General features: G+C 38.0%; 3 protein-coding genes across 7 annotated transcripts in view; 2 read left to right on the top strand and 1 right to left on the bottom strand.

The window, feature by feature from the left end:
- The window catches only part of NEK9 (NIMA related kinase 9), a 31579-nt gene extending 23316 nt beyond the window's left edge, over positions 1-8263 (top strand). For 2 of the 3 annotated variants that reach the window (XM_015822218.1, XM_029285313.1), the window contains exons 16-22: positions 334-495; positions 956-1126; positions 1294-1356; positions 3075-3265; positions 4041-4205; positions 5111-5320; positions 6228-8263. In XM_015822218.1, coding sequence (XP_015677704.1) covers positions 334-495; positions 956-1126; positions 1294-1356; positions 3075-3265; positions 4041-4205; positions 5111-5320; positions 6228-6350 — 1085 coding nt within the window. In that variant the 3' untranslated portion in view covers positions 6351-8263. The remainder of the gene's footprint in view (positions 1-333; positions 496-955; positions 1127-1293; positions 1357-3074; positions 3266-4040; positions 4206-5110; positions 5321-6227) is intronic. The other variant, XM_029285312.1, reaches the window with a different exon arrangement.
- A 3528-nt stretch (positions 8264-11791) lies between these two features.
- ZC2HC1C (zinc finger C2HC-type containing 1C) lies at positions 11792-15420 on the bottom strand. The gene is made up of 2 exons (XM_015822217.1): positions 14131-15420; positions 11792-12937 (listed from the first exon to the last, which is right to left on the bottom strand). Exons 1-2 carry the CDS (start codon positions 15403-15405, stop codon positions 12629-12631), a joined length of 1584 nt encoding a protein of 527 aa, XP_015677703.1. The 5' UTR covers positions 15406-15420; the 3' UTR covers positions 11792-12628.
- A 3186-nt stretch (positions 15421-18606) lies between these two features.
- ACYP1 (acylphosphatase 1) lies at positions 18607-21213 on the top strand. 3 transcript variants are annotated; one of them, XM_015822208.1, is made up of 3 exons: positions 18607-18746; positions 19140-19235; positions 20750-21213. In XM_015822208.1, the coding sequence occupies exons 2-3, from the start codon at positions 19152-19154 to the stop codon at positions 20963-20965; spliced, it is 300 nt and encodes a 99-aa protein (XP_015677694.1). In that variant the 5' UTR covers positions 18607-18746; positions 19140-19151; the 3' UTR covers positions 20966-21213. The 3 variants fall into 3 exon arrangements, with proteins under 3 accessions (XP_015677694.1, XP_015677692.1, XP_015677691.1); XM_015822206.1 differs by having other exon boundaries at positions 19135-19235; XM_015822205.1 differs by lacking the exon at positions 18607-18746 and having other exon boundaries at positions 18873-19235.
- Positions 21214-22839: the final 1626 nt, after the last annotated feature.

Here is a 22839-nt window from a genome sequence, read left to right as displayed (position 1 = left end):
ACCTACACTGTCAATGGACTACAGCCATTTTGTTTTCAAAATTCCAGATGGGCCTATATCTAACTAAAATTATCTTGACCATAATCAACACTAATAGAAACACATGTATGTTGGTAAAGATATGATGAAATGATGCCTATTATTATTAGATACGCTTAAGATGAATGAAGCTGTTGTCATACTACCATGGAAAGGTGATCTATAACCTCAGAACAAATAATGATCAAGTGTTCTAAATGATGTCTTGCATTATAGCTCACAACATATTATTTGACAGTGTTTCTCAGCTTTCTGCTTTATTAGTTCCTAATGACTTTATTTTTTTTGTTTCAGAGCGGGGTCGTCTGCTTACTTTTGGCTCCAATAAGTGTGGACAGTTGGGTGTTGGGGATTATAAGAAGCACCTGGGCATTAATTTACTAGGAGGGCCCCTTGGAGGAAAACAGGTCATCAGAGTTTCCTGCGGTGATGAGTTCACCATAGCTGCTGCTGATGGTAAGTATGCGCATTAGTAGGTTGATGTGAATTTCTTTAAACTGAGTAGTCTGTAAAGAATCAGAAATGGTTTGCTTAGAGCAGGGGTGTCAAACTGCCGGCCCACAGGCCGGACACGTCATCCGGAAGTCGCGCCCACCCCATTGCCGGCAATGGCAAAACTGGCCCGATACGTTGTGCGACGTCACGTGATGTCGCGAGTTTGACATGTCTGGCTTAGAGATTATAATAAAAAAAAATCCAAACTGACTGGAAGGCACAAAATATATGCAATATATTACAAGTCAAGAAGTACTTTTTTGCTATTAATATATAATAAAGCCTCACAAAACACCATATTCCTATAGGAATCACAGTGTTTTTTTGGTCATTATTATATGTTTAAATAGAAATAAATATAATCATTCAAACCTAGAGTGGGGTTCTTGACTTTAAGATGATAAACTTTTTTATTTTCCAGATAACCATATATTTGCATGGGGTAATGGAGGGAATGGCCGTTTAGCAATGACACCAACAGAGAGAGCTCACAGTTCTGATATTTGTACATCGTGGCCTCGACCCATTTTTGGCTCCTTGCATTATGTCCCAGATTTATCTTGCCATGGATGGCATACCATAATAATTGTTGGTAAGTATAAAAATGCTGGTACCTGAAGGTAGAACATTCATCTTCTTCTCTAACTATAAGATACAACATATTACTTGGATTCACATGTAAGAATGGGTCATATCTATATATCAGTTTCCCATATTCTTTAAATCTTGAGCTGAGAAAATGTTCTTTTTTTCCTCCAGAAAAAGTTATAAATTCTAAAACCATCCTTCGTTCCAGTAGCAGTGGCCTGTCCATTGGGACTGGTAAGTAATCAGGCTGTTAGTAATACTCTGTTGGAGTAGAAAATATTACAAGAATAATTCAGAAGAATAGCACATCCTCTGCATAAAAATGTATCAAGTTCAATCTCCGGCATAAACAACTGAATAAGTTGCTGCTTTAAAAGTCACTGTTCTCACTGCAAGTCACAATTATCACAATGTAGATTGTAATGAGTCAAGATATAACTGCTAGATAGACCATAAAGGCCTTACTATTCAAGACAGAATTTATTCTGATTAATCACTTTAGCAGTTTGTTCTTTGCCTTCATTTCATTCATTGGAGAATAAAGTAATGCAGTTGTATGGCTCTTCTTTGTTGACTTGTCTGGTATAATAATATAATATGATGCTAAAACTATGACCACATTAAGATGAATTTAAGAAAGTCCAATTTGCCTGGGTGGAAGAGGACCAGAATCGGATAGCAGACCCTTAGCTTTTAGAAGACATTTTGAGTAACTAGCTACTACAATATTATACAGTAGGTCTTTTCAATCTTCTAGATTTCATTTAACTGCTAGAATGAAGTTATGCTTTCCCTAATCAATGTACCTTGCTTAAATATTTCAGTTGCCTGGAATAAAATTTAAATATTTATAGTTTCTTTCAGAACATTCTGGCAGATATGAATTCTTTGGAATCTCTGCTCTTTTTGTGATTTTTACCCCCCACCAAATTAGGCTGGAATTTAGGAGAAGACAAACTTTATTCATGCCAGATGAGGTTAAAACAAGGAAACTGATTGAGTATAATCTACACAATGATTACAATATATATATATATTAGCAAAACCAAAAGGAAAATCGAACACCAGGATAGAAGTATAAGCAAGACTGTTTAATATAAACAAGCTTGTTTGTTATAAAGTCACTTAGCTTTCGTCGGCCAAACTGCTGACATCGTCAGAGTGAAAGTAAAAGGAGATCCGGGAGTTCGCTTATGTAGCCAATTGCTTCTGCGCCCTGCTCCTTGAGTGCGTCACCGGCCCATTCATTTCAATCGGCTGTAATGCATTGAGTCATCCCGCGCCTGTCAACATGTTCAAGGATTCAAAAACTGTTCTCAATAATTTTGAACAAAAAAGAGGAAAAACAGCTAGTGTAATGTTAACATACAAGAATATTAGGATTTTGGTAGAATATAAGAAATGTATGACTACAATGCTGTGGTAATTGAAAATAGATATAGCAAAAGTGAAATGTTATGGCAAAATAAATTTTGTCTTCATGTTGACTGTGAGATAACATCACGGCATCATCATGGTGGCAGTTCCTCACTGAACTAAATCCTCGTAAAAACCCCAAAATTTGATTCTTTGTCTCCCTGCCCTCAGTTCTATACATTATAGGTAGTCCTCGCTTAACAATTCTAATGGGGACTGGCAACCCTGTTGCTAAATGATGTGGCTGTTAAGTAAAACATCATGTGTACCACAACAGCTGGAATTTTGAGGATCAGTTATAAGTCCCTTTGTTCAGTACCATCGTAACTTTGAACGGTTGCTAAACAAATGGTCATTAAATGAGGACTGTCTGTTTTTTTATTAGCAATGGTTTTTTATTCTGCATTCTGTCATAAGGATACTTTTGTCCTTTTACATCAACTCCATTCTGACAATATGTCCATTTTCAAGAGTGTTAGATTTTCTTGAAATGAGCAAATATTTAAGATTTTTAATTCCCTGCTCTTTTGTCTTAGTGGCCCAGGGTTCTACAGCTGAACCAAATGAGGAAGAAGAAACTGAGCAGGATTCTGAGAGCCCTGATAATAGCAGAGGCTTCCGGAGAACGATGGAAGCAGATTGCGGAATGGGAGATCAGATCAGCACAACAGAAGTAGCTGTAGATAGCAATGCTGCTAGCAGCTCCTGTCCTAGTTGGCTGCGCAAGGTAACTCACTGTTGCTATGGTTAGAAAAAAGGAAAAGGAAAACTTTTTCTAATAGTAGTCTTGGAATTAATGGCTTTTTCTAAAACATGAATAGCCTCAGTTGGCATTTTTATAAAAACCATAATGAAAAATTCAGCAGTAAATTTCCATTGTTGAGAGCAGATTTTTTTCATATTTTTTCATGAAATAAGAGTTAGAATGGACATCTTAACTTTGTGGAAAGCAACAAATCCAAATTTGTGCTTGGACTAAATTATCAGAATAAAATCATATTACTATTATGTTTGATATTTTCTTGTAATTTTGTACTTTAAAATTTCCCTTAAAAAACTAATATTGAAGGAGATGCAAACATTTTTTAAAATTTCTCCATCTAGTTTTTGAGAAAAAGCTGAAACAAGTTAATACTATTGTATGCAGTACTTCTTTATATAGATTAGATGAATTTATAATCCTGAAGAGCAGTTAGTTTCTCTTCAACAGTTAAAACAATTATTCATTGTAGGCAGTGTTTCTTTTAACAGAAATGGGATATTGAATTCCATTTCATTCAGAATATATCTCAAAGAATATACTCTTTAATTAGTGTGCTAAAATATCTAATGCATCATCAGCAATTACAATGCAGTGAATGCACTATCCTCAACATATTAGACAGAGCTAAAAGAAAGCGTTTACTTTTTAAATAATTAATCGGTCTCTCATTCTTATTTCTTTTGTAACACCCAACATAAGCATGTTAGATATGTTTATATTCTTATTTGCTTGGGCATAGGAGCTGGAGAATGCAGAGTTCATCCCAATGCCACAGACCCCTTCTCTTGAAAGCTTAGCCTCTTCCAGATCTGACAAAGAAACTTTTCCCTACAATGAACTAAAAGGACTCCATATGCCTTCGCCCACACCAGTTGATGTTAACAAATCCAAATCAGAGTCTTGGGTAATGTAAACCTCTATAAATATACGGAAATAGTTTCTGTAGTTTGGGATCTGGGTTGGAGGAAGGAATAAGGTGCAAAATGAAAGGTTTAAAAAATGTTCATGTAAAACAGGGGTTCCCAACCGGGGGTGCTCGCACCTCCTGGGGGTGTGAGATGAGATTCCAGGGGGTGTGAAAACTTAGGTTTTCAAAATTATGGTGTATATGCATAATTCTTTGCCATTATTTTGAACGTTTGTAAGGAGTATGAGAATATATCAGAAGCGTTCTAGGGGTGCGGGGTATAGAAAAGGTTGGGAGCCGCTGATCTAAGAGATGAAATAAGATACATGAAATTATTAGGCTAAAAGGATCTACATAACTGAGAAAGAAATATAATTCAATGTATGAAGTGTGTAAGCTTTTAAGGTTGGATGACAGAAACCATTCCCCTCAAAACTATAAATAGAGATTTCTAAGAATTGTGTGAAACCATTGCTAGTAAAGAACATTTCATTCTACTCTTATCTCGTCATAGTTTCACAAAATCTGATTTTATCTTTTATGATTGTAAGCCACCCAGAGTTACCTTGAGGTAAAATAGGGGACCTATAAATTTTATAAATAAGTAAAACTGGGAAGACACAAGAATATGAAAAGAGCATTAAAGAAGCAGAAAGGTTTTCAAAAATAATGAAATCTTCCTTGTTCCCAAAGGAATATATATTCCAGGTTTATAACTAGAACATTGGCAGAGATTTGCTAATTAGCTAATTATTCTAGAATTCAGTTCCTATTATGTACTATTTTGATCTGTTAGGCTTTTAGTAGTTCTAATTTCTTCTTCCAGCTATGATTACCTATAGTATTGATTTTCAGTTTTCTATAACACTTATTCATGAATCTCCTCAATTTTCTTTTAACAGCAGCTAGTCTTGGATTCAGCAGAATCCTGTGATAGAGGGAAATTGCCTGTGGAATCATCTGCATGTAAATGCAGTTTTCTGCAGGCTGAAGTGGAACATCTGAGTGGCTTGATATCAAAGTGCTTGGCAGATCAAGAAAAATTACAGCAAGAAACTGCCCGTCTTAATGCCCAGCTGCAAGTTCTCTCTAGAAGGCAAGGAACACACCAGGTAAATTTTTCACTGAGAAAAACTAACAGATTATATTCTAGTGTTAACAATACCTACACTTCCAAGCACATTTGATGGAGCCTCAGTCACCCTAATTAATTGCAGCTTCTGGATGCATTTCAAGGGCACCCCCATGTAAAGCACATTGCACTACCCCATTCAGGAGGTGATTAAGGTATGCGTGACTAGGAACAGATTGGCACACAATACAAAGTTGTACAAAACTGCTCTTGGCCATGGTTGCCACGTTTCTAAAACAATATTTGGGAATCCAAAAGGACCTCCAAATTGCACACTGATTCTGTTTGTGGTAGTACAAAAATTATTCAGCACTGTTGTCTTTAGGATGGCTTCTTTAAGGGATAGTGAAACCACCTCCTGGGAAACCTTAGCCAGTCAGTAGGGACATGGATTTGAATATACAGGTAGCTAAGCTAGAACCCTAGAACCCTGCCTTAGAACCTTAATTCATCAGGACTAACAGGATCAAATTCCACCCAGATAACCGCAGATTAAGCTTCATTCACCTTCATAGGACCTAGTTCAAAGTTGGAGTGATAATTTAAGAAAACACACTGGCTCCCCCCCCCCTTTCTGTTTTTATTCAGACCCTTAAAGAATAGAATAGATACTATAGCCAATGTTAAGAGAGAAAACTAGTTAATAAATAAGTTCCAGCTGAATAGTTTTATGGAAGCAGAAGATATTTCAACAATATTTCCTTGACAATCTGAGCAAACAGCTTTTAGTCCTTTCATGACCATTTTATTCTTAGTACATACGTGGAATAACAGAGATTAGAAAGCAGTTGTAGTTAAACAAAATCTTCGATTGAACACATTTAATGTTGTACTACTACTTGCAGATATTTTTCAGTTGTGAATATTTTTCTTTTTAATCTGAACAGCTGGAATCTCATTCCAAAGCTACACAAACATCCAAAGAAGAGATGGAATCAGATCCAAAGCCTGACTTGGATTCTGAGTCCTGGTGTCTCCTTGGAACTGACTCATGCCGCTTTAGCCTGTAGACTTTATATCCTGGAAGCTATTCAATTTCACACATTAACTACATGCAGAGAACAGCTTTCCTAGGTTCAGGTCCTTTGTGAACATTGAAGTCAAGAGTCTCCATAGCCTCCATGTATGCAAGAGAGGAAGCACTGCCTTAAGCTATGAAACTAGGAGGGAATTTAGAGAGTGTGTGAACACTTAAATTCAAACCAGAGTTTGTGCAGGTATGACAATGGTGAGTTCTCTCAGTGTATTGTTGAGTCAGTAACACCATCCCAGGAATGGTTCCAGCAGCAGCACTTCATTTATTTCCTAACTTTCAAAGAACAGCATTGCATCCGCAACAGTATTCACTTCATCTTCAAGCAATTCAAAGATGAAAATGTATTGAAAAGAGAAAACCAGCAACACCTACATTCACAGTAAAATTGAATGCTCTGAGTTACTTTTTAGCTGATAAGGTGAAAGGAGAAGCATCTTCACCTCTAAGAATAAAGTTTGAAGGAGAAATATTTTTTAAAAAGTGGATGAAAGCATCCCAAACAGAAAAAAAAACAACCAAGTTTCTATTTAGATTCATTTCTAGTCACATATATATCAGTCTGCAGATAACTTATTTATAGTTTCAGGGATGTTGGAGAAGGACATCAAGCACCCTTTTGTTTTCATTGCTGTTAGGCATTGTTCAAATGCAAAAGAACTGGCTGAACTCTTTCAACTACTCCAAATCTCTAGCTTTAGAACTCACAAGCACTTCTTTTGGTGTCAGACAAAAAGTGATTGGAATTTGAAATCAGACACATTTATGACTTGACTCATATTATTCAGTTATTGGCCTGAATTCCAATAACAGCTTCTTTTTGCCCTAAATCAGTATTTTTGCTTCCTTTCAATACTTAATGAAACTGGATTTAAATATTACTTTTAACAAAGTATGTACATCAAATATAATTGCCACAATTAATTATACATCACTTCAGAACTTCTCTAGTATTATTACTATGCATGAATTTTTTTGAAGGTATGTTGTTTTATTTTTCACATTTAAAAATGAAATTGATATTTTTGTTAATTGGATTACTTCACTATCTTACTCCTTTGGCATAGATAGAATTTCTAAGAAATATTTCTGCATTTCTCTTTATAGTAGTATGGGGTTTTATTACAGCTTAACTATAACTTTTAGAAAAACTTCTTTTATATGCTTGTGTCCATTATTTTATTTGGTAGACTCTTGATTTTAATCTCAACTTCTCGTTTATCTCCAACATCTCTTATGTATTCTATAATTTTATCAGACTGAGAAAAGGAGAAGGGGAAGAGTGTTAAAGCAAAATTTGGTCTATTAAAATATTTAATAGACCACTGTGCTGTTTGGTTGATTTCTTGCCCTCCAAAAATTACTGAAGTTTTTTTCACCCCATATGAAAATACTGTTTCATCAACAGAGGTTTTTTTATAAAGAACAATTATGTTGGGGCTACATCCAGTAAGAAATCATGGAGCAGATGTGAATCACTATTTTACAGAGCACTTTTTATTTCTCAGAGCTCTACAATTGAATGCAGTACTAATTCACCGTACTGAGTTGTGATCACTCATCAATATATGTGCCTTTAAACATAATACCGTGCAAGTTGTGCCTGTTATAGATCCTGATATATGCCCCAGCCCTGCTATGCAACCAAAGTGCAGATTTTGTCCCATCTAAAGGATGAAGGGAAAAGGCAAAGTGCCTTTGAGAAGTCCATTTCCCTTCTCTCTTTTTCAGCAATGCTAGTTCTTAGATGACGGTTACTTAACTAGCATTGCTGTTGATCTATTATAGTGAAATACAGTATATGAAAATTATTTTGTTGTAATCTGTTTTTTTAAAATCCAATAGTGGAATGGTTTGATGTTTTCTGTTTAAATAAATTTTGACACTCAATTGTTTCTGTCCTCATTCGCTCTAATAGAAATTGAATATATTTCAAGGAACACACATTTGAGGTTACTTGGTTCTATATTTATCATGATCAGACATGGTAAACTTGGTCCACATTTTCACAGGCAACGTTTTATCTTCCTCCTGCTACTGCTGTTTTTTAGAAATTCTACTGCAAGATATGAAAATCTTATAACACTTAAAACTAATCATTCAAAGGTAAAACTTAATTATCACTAACATTTTTCTCTCTATATTATGTTGCTTATACCTTTAATCCTTTAGTTGTCATTATGATTACAAATTGTCTTCATTTAACAACCACTCATGCAGCAACAACTTTGAATTTATGTCAGGGCTAACCAAGTGGTATTTACAATCGGTCCTCAAGTTCCAGCCATCCCAGCACTCTTATGTTAATTTGATTGCTATTTGTGACCTTCACTGGCTTCCCACAAGCAGAGTCAATAGGGGAGCTGGTAGGGAAAGTCACAAGTCATCTGGTAAGTCACTTGCACTCTCCCCACTCCAGCAGCAGCTATCTCTGCCCCTGCTGCACTCATACCACACCATGCAATTACCCCCCAGGCATTAGACACCCCCAGCCCAGCCACATACACCATCTGCACATCCTCTGCTCAGAAGCAGCAACTCGGAGCCTTACTGTGCTATGCCAGCCACCTGTGTATCTTCTACTCAGCAGCACTCACATACCTCCAGCTTGCTGGCAAGCCACATGGGGCTTCCTTAGCAACCCGTGATCCTTGCTTAAATAACAGCAGGGAGTACTGGGATTGCCATTACTGAGAGATGTTGCAAGACCTCATGCTGTACAACTACATCGCTTAGTTAGTAATGGAAAACTTCAGTCCCAATGATCATTAACCGAAGACTGCTTATATCAAGAATATAAATTATACAACACCGATCAAGATGATGAGTAGGACACATCAATAACAACATATTCATTTGATGCTGATGGGATCATATGTAATTAGGCTTGAATAAATAATACTGATAAGACCACCTTTCGTTTATATAATAGTGTGTCTTGAAGAAAAACAGCTGTATATCAGATAATTGCTAAGGGGATTACAAAGCACTTTTTGGTTCCTGAGTATTGGGTATACAAGCTTAGAAGATAAAAACCATCAGAAAGTAGAAGAACCAGTACTATTCAAGCACTGCTGAAATACACCTTTCTGGAAAATACATTAATCACTTCAGAACAGGTTAATGCATCTGCATGTTTGATTGAGTCATAGGGAAAAGACAGAACACTATTTGGGAAAGCTTCTTGTACATTATGACTTCATGATCGTAAATAAGCTGTTTTCGGCAACTTCAGAAAACAAATAACATGAAAAATAATGTAGAAGAGGATAAATCTCTCAATATAGGTTGAGTTCATACAACATACTCTAGAATTATGAGGCACCACTTCTAATAATGTTTGTATCACCAACCTGTGCCATGTGATAAAAAAAATAATACCTTTGCAGAGATTGCCTATCTATTGATACTGAACAGATGGGAGAAGCGTGCTGCAGACCCCATGAGGTAAAAAAATAAATAATTTGGGGTGGAGTCAAGGAAAAAAGCCTTCTTTGCCATTACACTAGCCCTAAGGAACATTTTGCCCCCTAAGATGAGGTTGGCCTCCCACTCTTCTGGTTTTCCAAAACCTAAGAACCGGTTCTATTAGCATGGGGATCCAATGGTGGCATGCAACCTGGGCTTCTAGGATGGTGTCTTAACCACTAAACCAAACTGGCTCTCTTTTTAGCTTCTTAACTTTGTTTTTTAGCTTTGTCTATGTTATGTTTTTATATTTGTAAACTGCCCTGAGACATTTAGATAGTGAGATGGGGGTATATAAATTTGATTAATAAAAATAAAATAAGTGAGAATATATAACATATATTGCAATCAGGGGTGGTATATCACTTTAAAAGACATTTTGAGGTTTAGCTTAATCTTAGAGTATACTGTATCCAAAAAAGGTCTTCAAGCAAAAATCTTTTCCTTACTGTACACATTAGATTTACCCATATTGAAACTATAGGACAGCTTTCTAAAAGACAAGGACATGGCTCAAGGAAAATAAAGCAAACCACTGCCTTCTACCCAATAGACGCGAAAACAACAGTATGGCTGCATTGTACAGAAGTATAAACACTACTGACCTATAATGAAAAAGCAATCATTGGTCCTCCCATTAATACAAGCAACTTGCATTTGCCATGATACACTAATATAGCACTTGTGCTTGTATAAATAATTTTAAGATTTGTAAAACAACAAACTGAATTTATTATCCCATTTGAATTTGAGCCACAAGCCAGAATTGCAAGTTCAGGTGGTGTACCAAACCTGTTGTCAGAGGGGCAGCTACATAAATTTTATATATAAAAAAATATTTTTTGTTTCTCAAAAATTAAAGAACTGCATATACAAGCAGGGTCATAGCAAACCAGGATTAATGACAAATTTTGCTTATCATTCCTTGTGCAAATTTCTCCAAAACCAAAATATAGGCACAGAATCTAGCAATCTGATTATCTTGTATTTTACCTCATCAACCTCTAATAAAATCTGACTTGATAAAAAATATAAATGGCTATTGCTCAAGAAATGAAATCTGAGCTTTCTTTCATTTTGAAATAATTTAAATCCATGGTGCAAAAGAGCTATTAAACAGCTTCCTTGCTGAAGCTGGATAGAAAAAAAATGAAGAAAATAAGCTGGTGAAAGCCAAGTTTCCTGCTTAAATACATTTGACATTTTGTCAGTGAAATAACGTAACAGAATTACAGAGTTAAAAGGGACCTTGGAGAGCTTCTATTTCAACCCCCTGCTTGAGCAAGAAATCCTATACCATTGGTTGTCCAATCTCTTCTTGAAAATCTCCAGTGTTGGAGCACCCACAATTTCTGGAGGCAAATTGTTCCACTGATTACTGTAATTGTTCTGTCAGGAAATTTGTCCTTAGTTCTAGGTGGTTCTCTCCTTAATTACTTTCCATCCATTGCTTCTTATTCTGCCTTCAGATGCTTTGGAGAATTGGTTGACTTCCTCTTCTTTGTGGCAGCCCCTTAGATACTGGAACTTCCTATCATGTCGCCCCTCATTCCTTTTTCCCCCATAAAATTAGACATACTCCAATTCCTGCAACCATTCTTCATATGTTTTAGCTTCCAACAAAATTAGAAACATAGGGAACAATTATTTTCCACATCACATAAATACTGAATTTTAAACAAAATGAAGCTTTCCACTTTTCTTGAAATTTTAAGTTAGCACCAGATCATTGAAAATGTAACCAGATAAAACTAGCAATTCAATTTTGGGGAATCACATACTATACTCTGCTAACAGTGTATTATGTAAAATCGGTATTTTCCATACAAAGCATTCATCCATATGTTTCCACTTTCAGCAAATACTACATTTGCCTTTGCAAGCAATTTATGTTCTACCTATTTTATTATAGACCATGCTTGTTGCCTGAAGACAGCTAGTTTGCATATAAATATATTTATTCCATTTGTTTGCTGATTGTTCTTGTTCTTATTCCCAGACATTTTAATCATTCATCTGTTAGCAAAGGCAGAGCTAAACAAATGCCCACTTCCAAATAACTATCTTAGTTTCCTTTCACTAATCTTAAAGTTACAGAGATGAAAATCAGGTACTACAATTATGCTATAGAGAACAATCCATCAAAACTTCCACTTTTTTCTTTTACAGCAACTTGTGTAGGTTACTTTGAAGGAAGATTAATCTTATGCAGTACTATAAAACAGGAAACAAAACTGACTGTAAAGCTTTTCCCAGCCAATTTAAATAGTAATACATAATACATTGAAATAGCTCTTATTCTTTGCCAGCTATCATTCTAATATTTAAAATGTTAATTTTCTAGAATATGGCTGCTTTTTCTTATGATATTCAGCACAGAAATGGGAATCATTTATCTTGGGCAGCTCATAGAAAAAATAACTGATCCCAGGTGCCATCAAAGAGTCAAAAGTATAGAGCCATGATTTATAAGAACTTCATATTTTCTTCCAATTTTTAATAGGCCATTTTGCAGGGCCTTTCTTCAAAAATTCCACTGCAAAATATGTATGGAATCCCAGTGAACCATTTTTACAGAATACAAAATTTTGAGAGGATGAAGACAACACCACTTTTTGTCCATCTAGGTGCCTTGACCTGTAGTATAAAGGGTTAATGATAATTTAAAATGTGTGGATTTCTCATTGGTTTTACACTGAAACTGCCACTCAGTAGCCCTAAACTGAGAAAAATTACAAGAAATCTAAGTAGGATTACACCAGTTGCAGATATCATCTTGTCTATTTACTAGCAACGCTTTTTTTGCTGTGGTGGTGGAGGTCTGTTCTTAATGTTCTTGCACTTGGGAATATGTCTCTCAGCAACCTTGGGTGCAAACTGACGAGTGCAATATGGACACAGTTTGTAGTCTGGATTTTCCATAGCTGGTGCTGGGGGAAGATCTGAGGCCTTTCCGCCTTTGGAGATGATGCGCTGCACTTCACGAGCCCTGCGCAAAGTCTTGATGAAAGAATCATGCTTCTGTCTCCAATTGCTTTGTTTAGATGTAGCATTGCTTTGCTTGGAAGCCTCAAGACTGTGGCTGGAAGTTTTTTTCTGCAGCAAGAAAAGGAAATGGGAAAAACAATTAAAAATAATTAATGCAACTTTGTTAGCGCATACTGTTATCATTCCTGTAACTATTTTTATAGCAATACCAATAGCATTTAGGCTTATATAGCAATAGCATAGCAATTTAGGTCTATATACAGCCCCATAGCGCTTTACAACACTCTCTGGGTAGTTTACAATGTAGAAGCCTTATTTACATATTGCCCCCAACAATCTGGGTCCTTATTTTTCTGACCCCAAAGGATGGAAAGCCGAGTCAACCTTGAACTCTAGGTTTTGGGCAGAGTTTGCCTGCAGTACTGCATTTTAACCACTTTGCCACCAGGGCTGTCTATAGAAGTTCTTTATAAAAGTTATATTGTCATATATACGAGTAGATTATTTCTAATGCCAGACATTTTGAATTTTTTAAATTAGATTACTGGGACTATAAAATGTATGTAAAGGATGAAATTTATTTTTTTTAAATCATTTCCCCTTCCTTCTTAGGTCATTTCAAGCTGATAATATAACATTTTTAATCTATGCCATCATTAAAATAATTCAATACCATAATTGAATTGTGAATGAAATTTATTGCACTAGCAAGAATATTATGAGTTGGATAGTGTGAAGAAGATAACTTTTGATCCTACTGCATTATGTTCCTTCCTCATCCTAAATATAAATGGTTTCTTCATTTTTATGGTTTTTCCCTAGAACCAATTGTCAATCTGTCTTGTTGGAGTGACTTTTGAGCATTCATTACAGATTTTGTAATGTAAGAATTTTATCCATTTATTTTCACAGTCTTATTGTCTCCTTTTTCACGAATAATAAACGTTAAAAAAATGTTACACTTGCTCTGTATTTTTAGGCCAAGTACGAGTATCTTAAATAAACATTAATGGAGATTTTGCCTTATTTTTTGGTCTCTTCCAAACATCATTTTCAGTAGTCATCATATTTATTACTGTATTTAAATGATGGAAATTAAAAACTAATTATAGACCATCAAGTGGTATTAAGAAAGAGGTTTGTTTTAAAGAAAGGTCAGAAGAAAAAGATTGAACTCTATACTAGCCAGATGCTGCTCAACAAGCTTAAGGCTGGAAAACATAAGAATTAGAAAATGCATTGATAACCCCCATATAAACCACAGGAGGAGGATACATTTAATAAATTAGTATGCACATCACCTGTGAAATATCTGAGCCCTTCAAGAGATGATATGTTTCCAATTCAGTGCCCTTTGCTCTAGCCTTGCTTGAATCAAACACTTTTCTCTTGGATCCATGATTCTTGCTGCAAATATTCATATGTTTCTCCAATCTGGAGCAGTAAAGTCTCCGTCCACAAAAACTGCATTCTCCCCAATCTTCTATATCATTTTGGATCTCTGTATATGATGGTTCTGCTGCCATTGATTCTGCATTAGCTACTGGGGTTCCTGTTAGAGAACAAGACTGGTTGTGTACAGTTGCTGGTTCTAGGCTGTGAGTGGAAGAAATATTGGAGAAGTTATCTCGAATTTTATTGTTGCTAGCTATCAATCGTTGCTTCTTGAGCCTTTCTATATGAAGTGTCTGTGGAAGCAGGGCAGTCCCAATTGAAGCTATCATAGTCTCTGGAACAAGCATTTTTTGATCATCATCACGTAATTGTGTGGTAGATTTGGAATCACAATCTTGAGAAACGGCTGTCATTTTCTTCTCAGGCATCCATAATCCTCCTTGCTCTCTTCTTGCTTCTGCTTTAGTCTGCTGCCTTTTCCACTGGATTTTACGGAGCTCTTCTTCTGTTTTCCTTAGTTTCTCCCTAAGGAGAGCCTCCTTTCGCTGGATCTCCTCCTCCAAACTCCGTCCAGCAGCCTCCAGTTTTTGAATATAGCCTGACTCTGCTCTTTGTGAATGAGAAGTTGTTCTATTAGATTGTTGTACAGAAAAAGGAGAGTGCATCCTTACAGGCTGAGTCTTCACCCCATGTGACGCTTTTGTTTTCTCTGAGCTAATCCCACAGGAAGGAATCTCTCTAGCTGCTGCATTTCCAACTTGCCAAGAACTTGGTAAGAGACCATTCCCAGATTTTGGGTGAAAGACCGGCTTAAGTGGATATGCTCTGTCAACGCCTTCTTTCCGCTTCATTCTCCAGTGGGAAGGCACAGTGCTGGCCTGACCCTTGAAACACCAGTTATGGGGTCCAGCAGAATAAAAGCCTGCTTTCTCTAAGACCAACTGACTACTTTCTGCAGGTTGAGTACAGGAAGAGCTCCGCTCTTTGGGAACATGAAGATCTTTCAATTTCTTATCTTTATAGCACACAAGTTGCTGCTGGGTATTATTCCTCAGATTTTCTAATTGGGACTGTTCTTTAAGAACTTCAGGATGACATCTTTCCTGACTTGTGGCAGGAAGACTGGAATTGGATGCTATTGGATCCATATGCGAACACACAGCCAGCTGCAACTGAGCCATTCAGCATTTCCACTAAATCTGAGGAAATGCAACAAATTATATACATGCTACAATTTCAACTCTCATTCTAATATTCCTTTATTATGGTTGAGAAAATGTGCTCTGATTGCAAGTAATCTAAATGAATGTTGTCCTTCAACAAAATCAATGTAGGATTTCAGCCATGATCAATAAAAAGTGTGCAAATGAAAGAATGTAGTTTAACAGTACTGCATTACGTCTAATATATCTCACAGCCTGAATGTGGAAACCATAAAAGCTGCCCAATCCATACCTATCTTATTCTGGACAGTTATTAGATTGCATTGAATGTATTTGGAGGAATTTTCTACTTTGTGTGTCAGCCATAATGTTGACAGACTGAATAATCTGCAAAATATGGAAATAATTTTAGTGGTTAGGATCACAACTCTTGAGGGCACAAATAACCTTTAGGCTTACTAGGGAGCTGAGAAAAAAGGAAATGAATAGGAAAAACGAAAACTGGAAGACAAGTGTCTTACACTGAGATCATTTTAAGGTTACCTGTACAGCACTGGAAGAAACAAAGTTGCTCACTTCCCTGTCTCCAGGAGTCAAAAAAAAAAAATCAGTATGGTTGCCACAATAGGGTGATTGAAGCTCCATCTGTTTCTTAAGTGTGGAATGTGTACAATCCCTATTAAAAATGAACTGATTTAATCATGGTTGCATTATGACATTTTTGACCACACCCTGCATAATCTCCATCTGCCTTCATTGCATTTCTAAATAGTAAGTCAACATTTCTATTTTGTATTCTGCAACACCTTCTTTGCCAAGATTTTGCAGTAGAGGGAAGAAGAATTCACATATTTTTTGTATACAACCAGATCTATCTCAACTTGAAGTACTGGGTATATCATAAGGTTATAATCCTGACATTTTTTTCTCTGATTGTGTATTCTTTTCAGTTTGTAGATCTCTAGAATATGAAAGATTGTACAGAGCTAGGCCTAACACCTGATTATTTGATCCTTGCCCTACCTGGTTTATTAAACCAACCACAACTGGTCCCATATTTTAGGGAGTGAGCAATGCTTCCTTGAAGATGGGATATTATTTCTTGCCTAAAGACAGCAGATGTAAGATCTTAGTTTAAAAAAATAGTCCGTTGATTATGGATGCTTATGCAATTATACACCAATAACAGACTCACACAATGCATTTCAGTTCATTTGGCAGTGATGTGAGACAAACATTACTTTGGTGAACCAAGCTAAAAAATATACATATGCGTGAAGACTGGCTAATTGTGCTAGATTTCAATAGCTGTGCATGCTTAACAAAGGTATGCTCCTAGATTGTCTGATAAGAATGGGTCTTGGGACCAGATTTGTGAACTGATGTTTAGTTTGTTTTGATGGGATTCCACCTGAAATAAAATAACAGGTACATAGTCTGAGCGTGCTGTTTAATTGGCGTGCTGTTTAATTTGTGAGAATTACATTTGCACAGATAGTTACAATTTCTAAATTAATTGAGTTAGCAACAACTGTCCATACCTTCACTACAGTATATCCCATCTTGGTTACTGTAACATATAAAATGGACCTAACCTTGAAAAATATCCAGAAATTGCATTTGGTGTAAAAGGAGGCAGCCAGACTAGTAATCAATGCAAATTTCAAGGAATAACAGTATGTATACTGAAAAATCTTCATTGGCTGCCGGATGTTTATTGATATAATTTAAATTGATCCATGTTGATATTAAGTTTTCAAAATCCTAATAGCATGTGGGATTTGACATATATAAAGGTCTGGCCTTTCCTATTACAAATATGTCCAAAGATCAATATCTGCAAAAGATGTTCTTTTCAAGATATATTTGGAACACTTGTACTATGTTTTTCTCAGGCTACAAAATGTACTCCCTTCGGATTTATATTTGTTTCCCATTTTCCCAATTTAGAAAAGTTATAAATAAAAAAGTCAGTATTTACAGCAGAGAAATTGCTTTAAAACAGCAAAGACAGAAAGGGAATGGACTGCGCATAACAGGAAACATTTGTTTATTTGTGTGTTTTTCATCCTCCATCATAGCATTTCCTTACTTCTACAATAAAGATAGAATTCATTAAAATTTACACCCCCTAAAGCTGATGGAAATCTCTCTCTCTCTCTCTCTCTCTCTCTCTCTCTCTGTATGATATATGAATATGTCTTGAGTGTTTTTGATGCACCTTTGGCCCAAATATGATATATGAATATATATATATATAAATATCTATATCAATTGATAGATATAGATATATAGATATAGATAGATAGATAGAAATATAGATATATATGATATATATGATTTAGAAAGCTAAATCATACTTAGATGACCTTTTCATAACTCTAAAACTCTAGGTCTAGATCATTTTCCTTCCTAATGTCTGTCTCTGTAGGTCAAATATTCTTCCAGTTGAATCTCAATCCATTGGCTCTTCCATATTTCTTGGCCACAATTTAAAATGGTTTGCCATTCCTTTTTTCTAAGTTTTTTTTAACTTTCTGTTGTAGCTTACAGCCCGGGGATTTCTGGTTGTCTCCCCTAAACAAATGCGACTCCACTTAGCTTTCTAATATTACCTGGGAGAAGCCAAGGATTGTGAATGCTTTTGCTATTAGGGCTCCCTTCTATAGAAAAGAGGAGTGAAGGGAAAGCCTTTTTTTTCCCCAAAGGCGGCCGCTACAGCTTACACAGCATTAAACTAGCGCTCCTCTCTATTAATGATTTTATACTGTAACGGGACCGGAACTGCCGGTTCGAAATTTGACAAAACTCAGGGAAGAGGGAACCGACGGACACGCTGTCGCCGCTTCAACTTGAATTCACGCACCTACCAAAGTAGCCTGCCCGCCGGCTCCAGACACACAACCGCTGGCCACGCCACGCCGCGCCGTGCCCGCCTGCCTGTTTTCTCTTACCTGGGCCACCAGACCTTCGAGCGGCGGTTTAGCACCGTTGCGTAGCAACAACAGCGCGCCCGCTACATCCGATTCCACCTCAGCGGCTTCCGGTGAGTGAGAGTCTTTAGGAATTACACCAGGGGTAGTCAACCTTGGCTCTTTTATGACTCGTGGACTTCAACTCCCAGAATTCCTGAGCCAGCTAAGCTGGCTCAGGAATTCTGGGAGTTGAAGTCCACGAGTCATAAAAGAGCCAAGGTTGACTACCCCTGAATTACACCATCTTTTCGTAATTATGTTATGTCAGTTATAGGCCAAGCTGGCCGCCGTTTAGCCATAAAAAAAAGCAGCGCTGTTCGACTGTTACTCGTTTAATTAATTCCACATTGGTTCTGTATACTGAACTGAAGGCGGTCTTGCGAGGTGTGTTCGTCGTTAGTGGCCGTTGGTGCGCCGCTCGCGCCCGGTCGGTTCTAGGGGGAGGGTCTCTTTGGACGGCCATCTGCGAAGCTGGCAGAGAAACCTTCGGGTTGCCGGGCGAAACCTGACCCCGGCAGGTCTCAGAGGCTTCAGTCTTCTATATCCAACGGGGTGGAAATAAGGGAGGGGCCTGTCGGAGCGATGCCTTGCCCTCCAACCTCCCCTGCAGGGCGCCGGGGAGGGAAGCGAGGGTCAGGTTAACTGAGTTATAAGGGCGCCGGAGAGCGGATCGCTTCGACAATGCAGCCTTTGGAGGTTGCTCGAGGGACAGTCTCCCTGCGGGCATGGCACCTGCCTCTCTTTTTCTGCCTGATTGCTATTTTGCTTTCAGTACAGGCACCCCCGACCATGGCTGAGGGGCAAGGCCTCGTTTCGGTGGACTATGAGGTGTTTGGGAAAGTGCAAGGGGTATTTTTCCGCAAACATACCCAGGTGAGTGGGCTCAGTCTGTAATTCCCCTGAGGTAATAGATTATACCAGTGGTTCTCAACCTTTTTAATGCTGCGACCCCAACCGGTCGTAAGTCGAGGACTAAACCGGTCGTACGTCGAGGACTAAACCAGTCGTAAGTCGAGGACTAAACCGGTCGTAAGTCGAGGACTAAACCGGTCGTAAGTCGAGGACTACCCAACCGGTCGTAAGTCAAGGACTTTCCCTGCCCGGGAGCGCCGCGCATGCGTGGTTCCGCCCCCTGCGCTGGCCAAGGCGTAGCTGGCAAGCAGCAGAGACGGAGCAGTCCAACTACCAGCTGGCCCAGCCCAAGGGAGGTAAGGCACCCGCCGGAAAAGGGGAAAAAATGGCGGACAAAAAAAATGGCAGACAGTCTTGCTTGGCGATCCCCATGAAATGGTCGATCGACCCCAAATGGGGTCCCGACCCACAGGTTGAGAACCACTGGATTATACAGTACTGGCCATTTTTTATCACTTTTCTCCCATTTCTCTTCTGCACTTGTTTCCAAATGAGCGAACACTCAGGAGGTGGTTAGTAAATTAGAAGGTTCCACCTCCATCTGGTTTGTGTATTGGTCCATGTTTATCTAGTTCTTTGTTAATTTTTAATGTTTTAACTTTTAATGCTGAATGCTTTTAATGTTCTTACCATTGTATATTGTGTTTTTATGTTGTAAGCCGCCCAGAGTTGCTTGACAGTGAAATGGGTGGCATATAAATATACCGGTAATAAAATATATATAATTGTGAAGACTTTGGAGGCTTTGCTTAGGCTGCTGAATACAAGTAGACTTATGACCACAATTGGGACCAGAATGTCTGTTATTAAGTAAAGTTGTTGTTAAATGAGTTGTACCCCAATGTTATAATCTTTTTTACCAATGTTATTAAGTGAATCATTGCAGTAGTTAAATGAATCATATGCTTGTTAACTGTTTCTGGCTTCCCCTATTAACTTTGGTTGTCAGAAGCTGGCAAGGAAAATCATAAATGGTGATCACATGACCCCAAGATGCTGCAACAATCAAATACATGCCAGTTGCCAAGTACCACAAATTTTGTTTACCTGACCATTGGGATCCTGCAGTGGTCATCAGTGCGAAGACTAGTCATAAATCATATTTTTCAATGCCATTCTAAGTTGCAACATTGCTAAATGCATGGTTATAAGTCAAGGACTACCTGTAGTCCTAACCTGAATTAAGTCATATTATTGAAGTCATTAGAATAGACACTTTAAAGCTGTTTTTGCCTTTATTATTGTAAGATGCCATTGTCTTTTATATTAGCTCTTTTTAACAACACATAATATATTTCCAATTAGTCTTGGTTATCTTTGGATGGCCTAACAGAAGTTTGGATTATGCAGTAATTTAGTGGGGGTATAATAATTCTCTACAGAGGAATTATAAAAGCTTTACATATAATTCAGATTAATCATATGTATATGTGTGATTTTTTTAAAAAAATGTGCATGTATATTGTTATTTTTAGGCACAAGGAAAAAAGTTGGGTCTAGTTGGCTGGGTCCAAAATACCAACTATGGCACCGTGCAGGGACAAATCCAAGGCCCTCTTGTCAAAGTCCAACAACTTCAGGAATGGCTTCAAAAAACAGGAAGTCCCAAATCTCACATCGACAAAGCTGAATTCCACGATGAAAAGAAAATTGCTCATTTAGAGCATAGTGACTTTTGTATAATCAAATAAGAGGCTTAGGAATAGAAAGCACTGGATTTATAAAGTCAGCCATGGACTTGTCTAGAAGAAAGTCATTTAGTTTTCATTTTCTTGTAATTAGTTAAATGCATTCTTTCTGTTGTAATTATTTATTATATGAAGCTTCCATTAAAAGTTTTAAGATAAAACATTTCCTGAATTGAGTGATGTCATAATATTTTGACTGTTAATAAAGGTATGTTTGCTGCATCATATCTAGAGCTATGTATAAAAATGAGATGCACATATTAAAAAATTGCAAGTATATAGAATGTAAATTTCAGAATTTCATTGCAAACATATTATTTTTTTAGAGTTTTTGAAGTTTCATAAATTGTAAAATAATTTGATATGGAGGGTAAATATACACTAAAAATAAGTAGTTCTATTTTAAATAAGTGTGTCATGGTTCTGATAGATGAAACCCATCAAAAGAACTTTGAGGCAAAATTCCCTATAGATAATCTCATAGTCCTCATCCCCTTTTCTCACCAGATAAACGGTTTCCATTTGTCCAACCAGACTAGCCCTAGAATCAGTGCCTTAGTCATCTTCGGAGCCACCATGAAGCGAATGAACTCCCAATGTTCACCTATTTCTATGCGTACTGGCTCTGTCAATTGTGTGACCAAAGTTCCTCCCATTAAGGAGCCATCGGCTTGCTTAAATCTCACGGCTTTGGAGAGCAATCTTGCTCGTATACCCAGTTTAAGGGCAAGTGGCAAGCTAATAACGCACTGGGAGCACACCGAGTCCACTAGAACTTTCAAATCTATTTGTGCACCCGTCTTGAGAACTATGAGTTTGGCTGCGAGAGAAAAAGGTGGAATAGGTCGACTCACCATCCGGTCGTTCTCCCCCTCATTGTCGCTGTCGTAGGAGGGCAGAGCGGTGACAGGTCCAACTTGGGCCTCAGCGCTCTCCTGCGTGGGCGATGTAACCTGGGCGATGGGTTCTTGCGTGATCCAGTTTGACTTCTTTCTCGCTGGCTCTAAACTGGTTTCTTCCTCGCTGGTGGTCCCGATCTGCTCTGCTGTTGGGGATATAGGACCGGACAGCTCACCGCTCGGTGTCCTTGTTGCCCACATCTGAAGCAATTGATTGGTGGATTGGCAGGTGGTCTGGGGGGCTCTGCAGCTGCGATGGCTGGAGGCTTATGGGGGAGTGGTCATCTGGTCTGTTCTGGCTTCTGCCTGGCTTACTGAGGTGGTGGTTTCTTATAACGAGCCAGCTCAACATCCAATCTTATTGCTGCCTGGTACCACTCCTGTAATAAGTTAGGGACAGCTCGATAGACACAGGCCTGGGAAAGGTGATTGTTTGGCCTCTCCTTGAAGTGGTGAACTAGGGACTGTTCAGGCCACCTTTCTATTCGACCTGCTACCTTACAAAATTCTCGTACATATTCCAAAGCAAGTCTGCCATCTTGTTTTATCTTATGTATTTGTTTCTCCGCTTTGAGGGCTATGGATGGGTCCTCGAACCTGGTTCTTAATCCAAGGAGGAAGAGATGGAGGTTCCCTAACTGAGGCGCTTGCTCTTTGTACAAATTGTTTAGCCACTCAGACGCTTCCCCTTCAAAATTGGCGGCAACTACATTGACCATAGCAGCTGGATTCGGGTAGAAATTGGCATTCGGGCATTCGGGTAGAAATTGGCATTGCTACTCCCTCTGAGGAGCACCCGGAGACTCCAACTGGTCCAGAATGCGGCCGCGCGGGCGGTGTTGGGAGGGACTCGTCGCTCCCATGTGACACCGCTGCTGCGCGAGCTGCACTGGTTACCAGTGGTCTTCCGGGTGCGCTTTAAGGTGTTAGTTACCACCTTTAAAGCGCTCCATGGCATCGGACCTGGCTACCTCCGAG

Source organism: Protobothrops mucrosquamatus, unplaced genomic scaffold, assembly GCF_001527695.2.
Source record: "Protobothrops mucrosquamatus isolate PMUCROS unplaced genomic scaffold, P.Mucros_1.0 scaffold1498, whole genome shotgun sequence".
Lineage (NCBI taxonomy): Eukaryota > Metazoa > Chordata > Lepidosauria > Squamata > Viperidae > Protobothrops > Protobothrops mucrosquamatus.
Note: the sequence above shows the minus strand (reverse complement) of the source record. Positions and strands in the feature narration are given on the sequence as shown.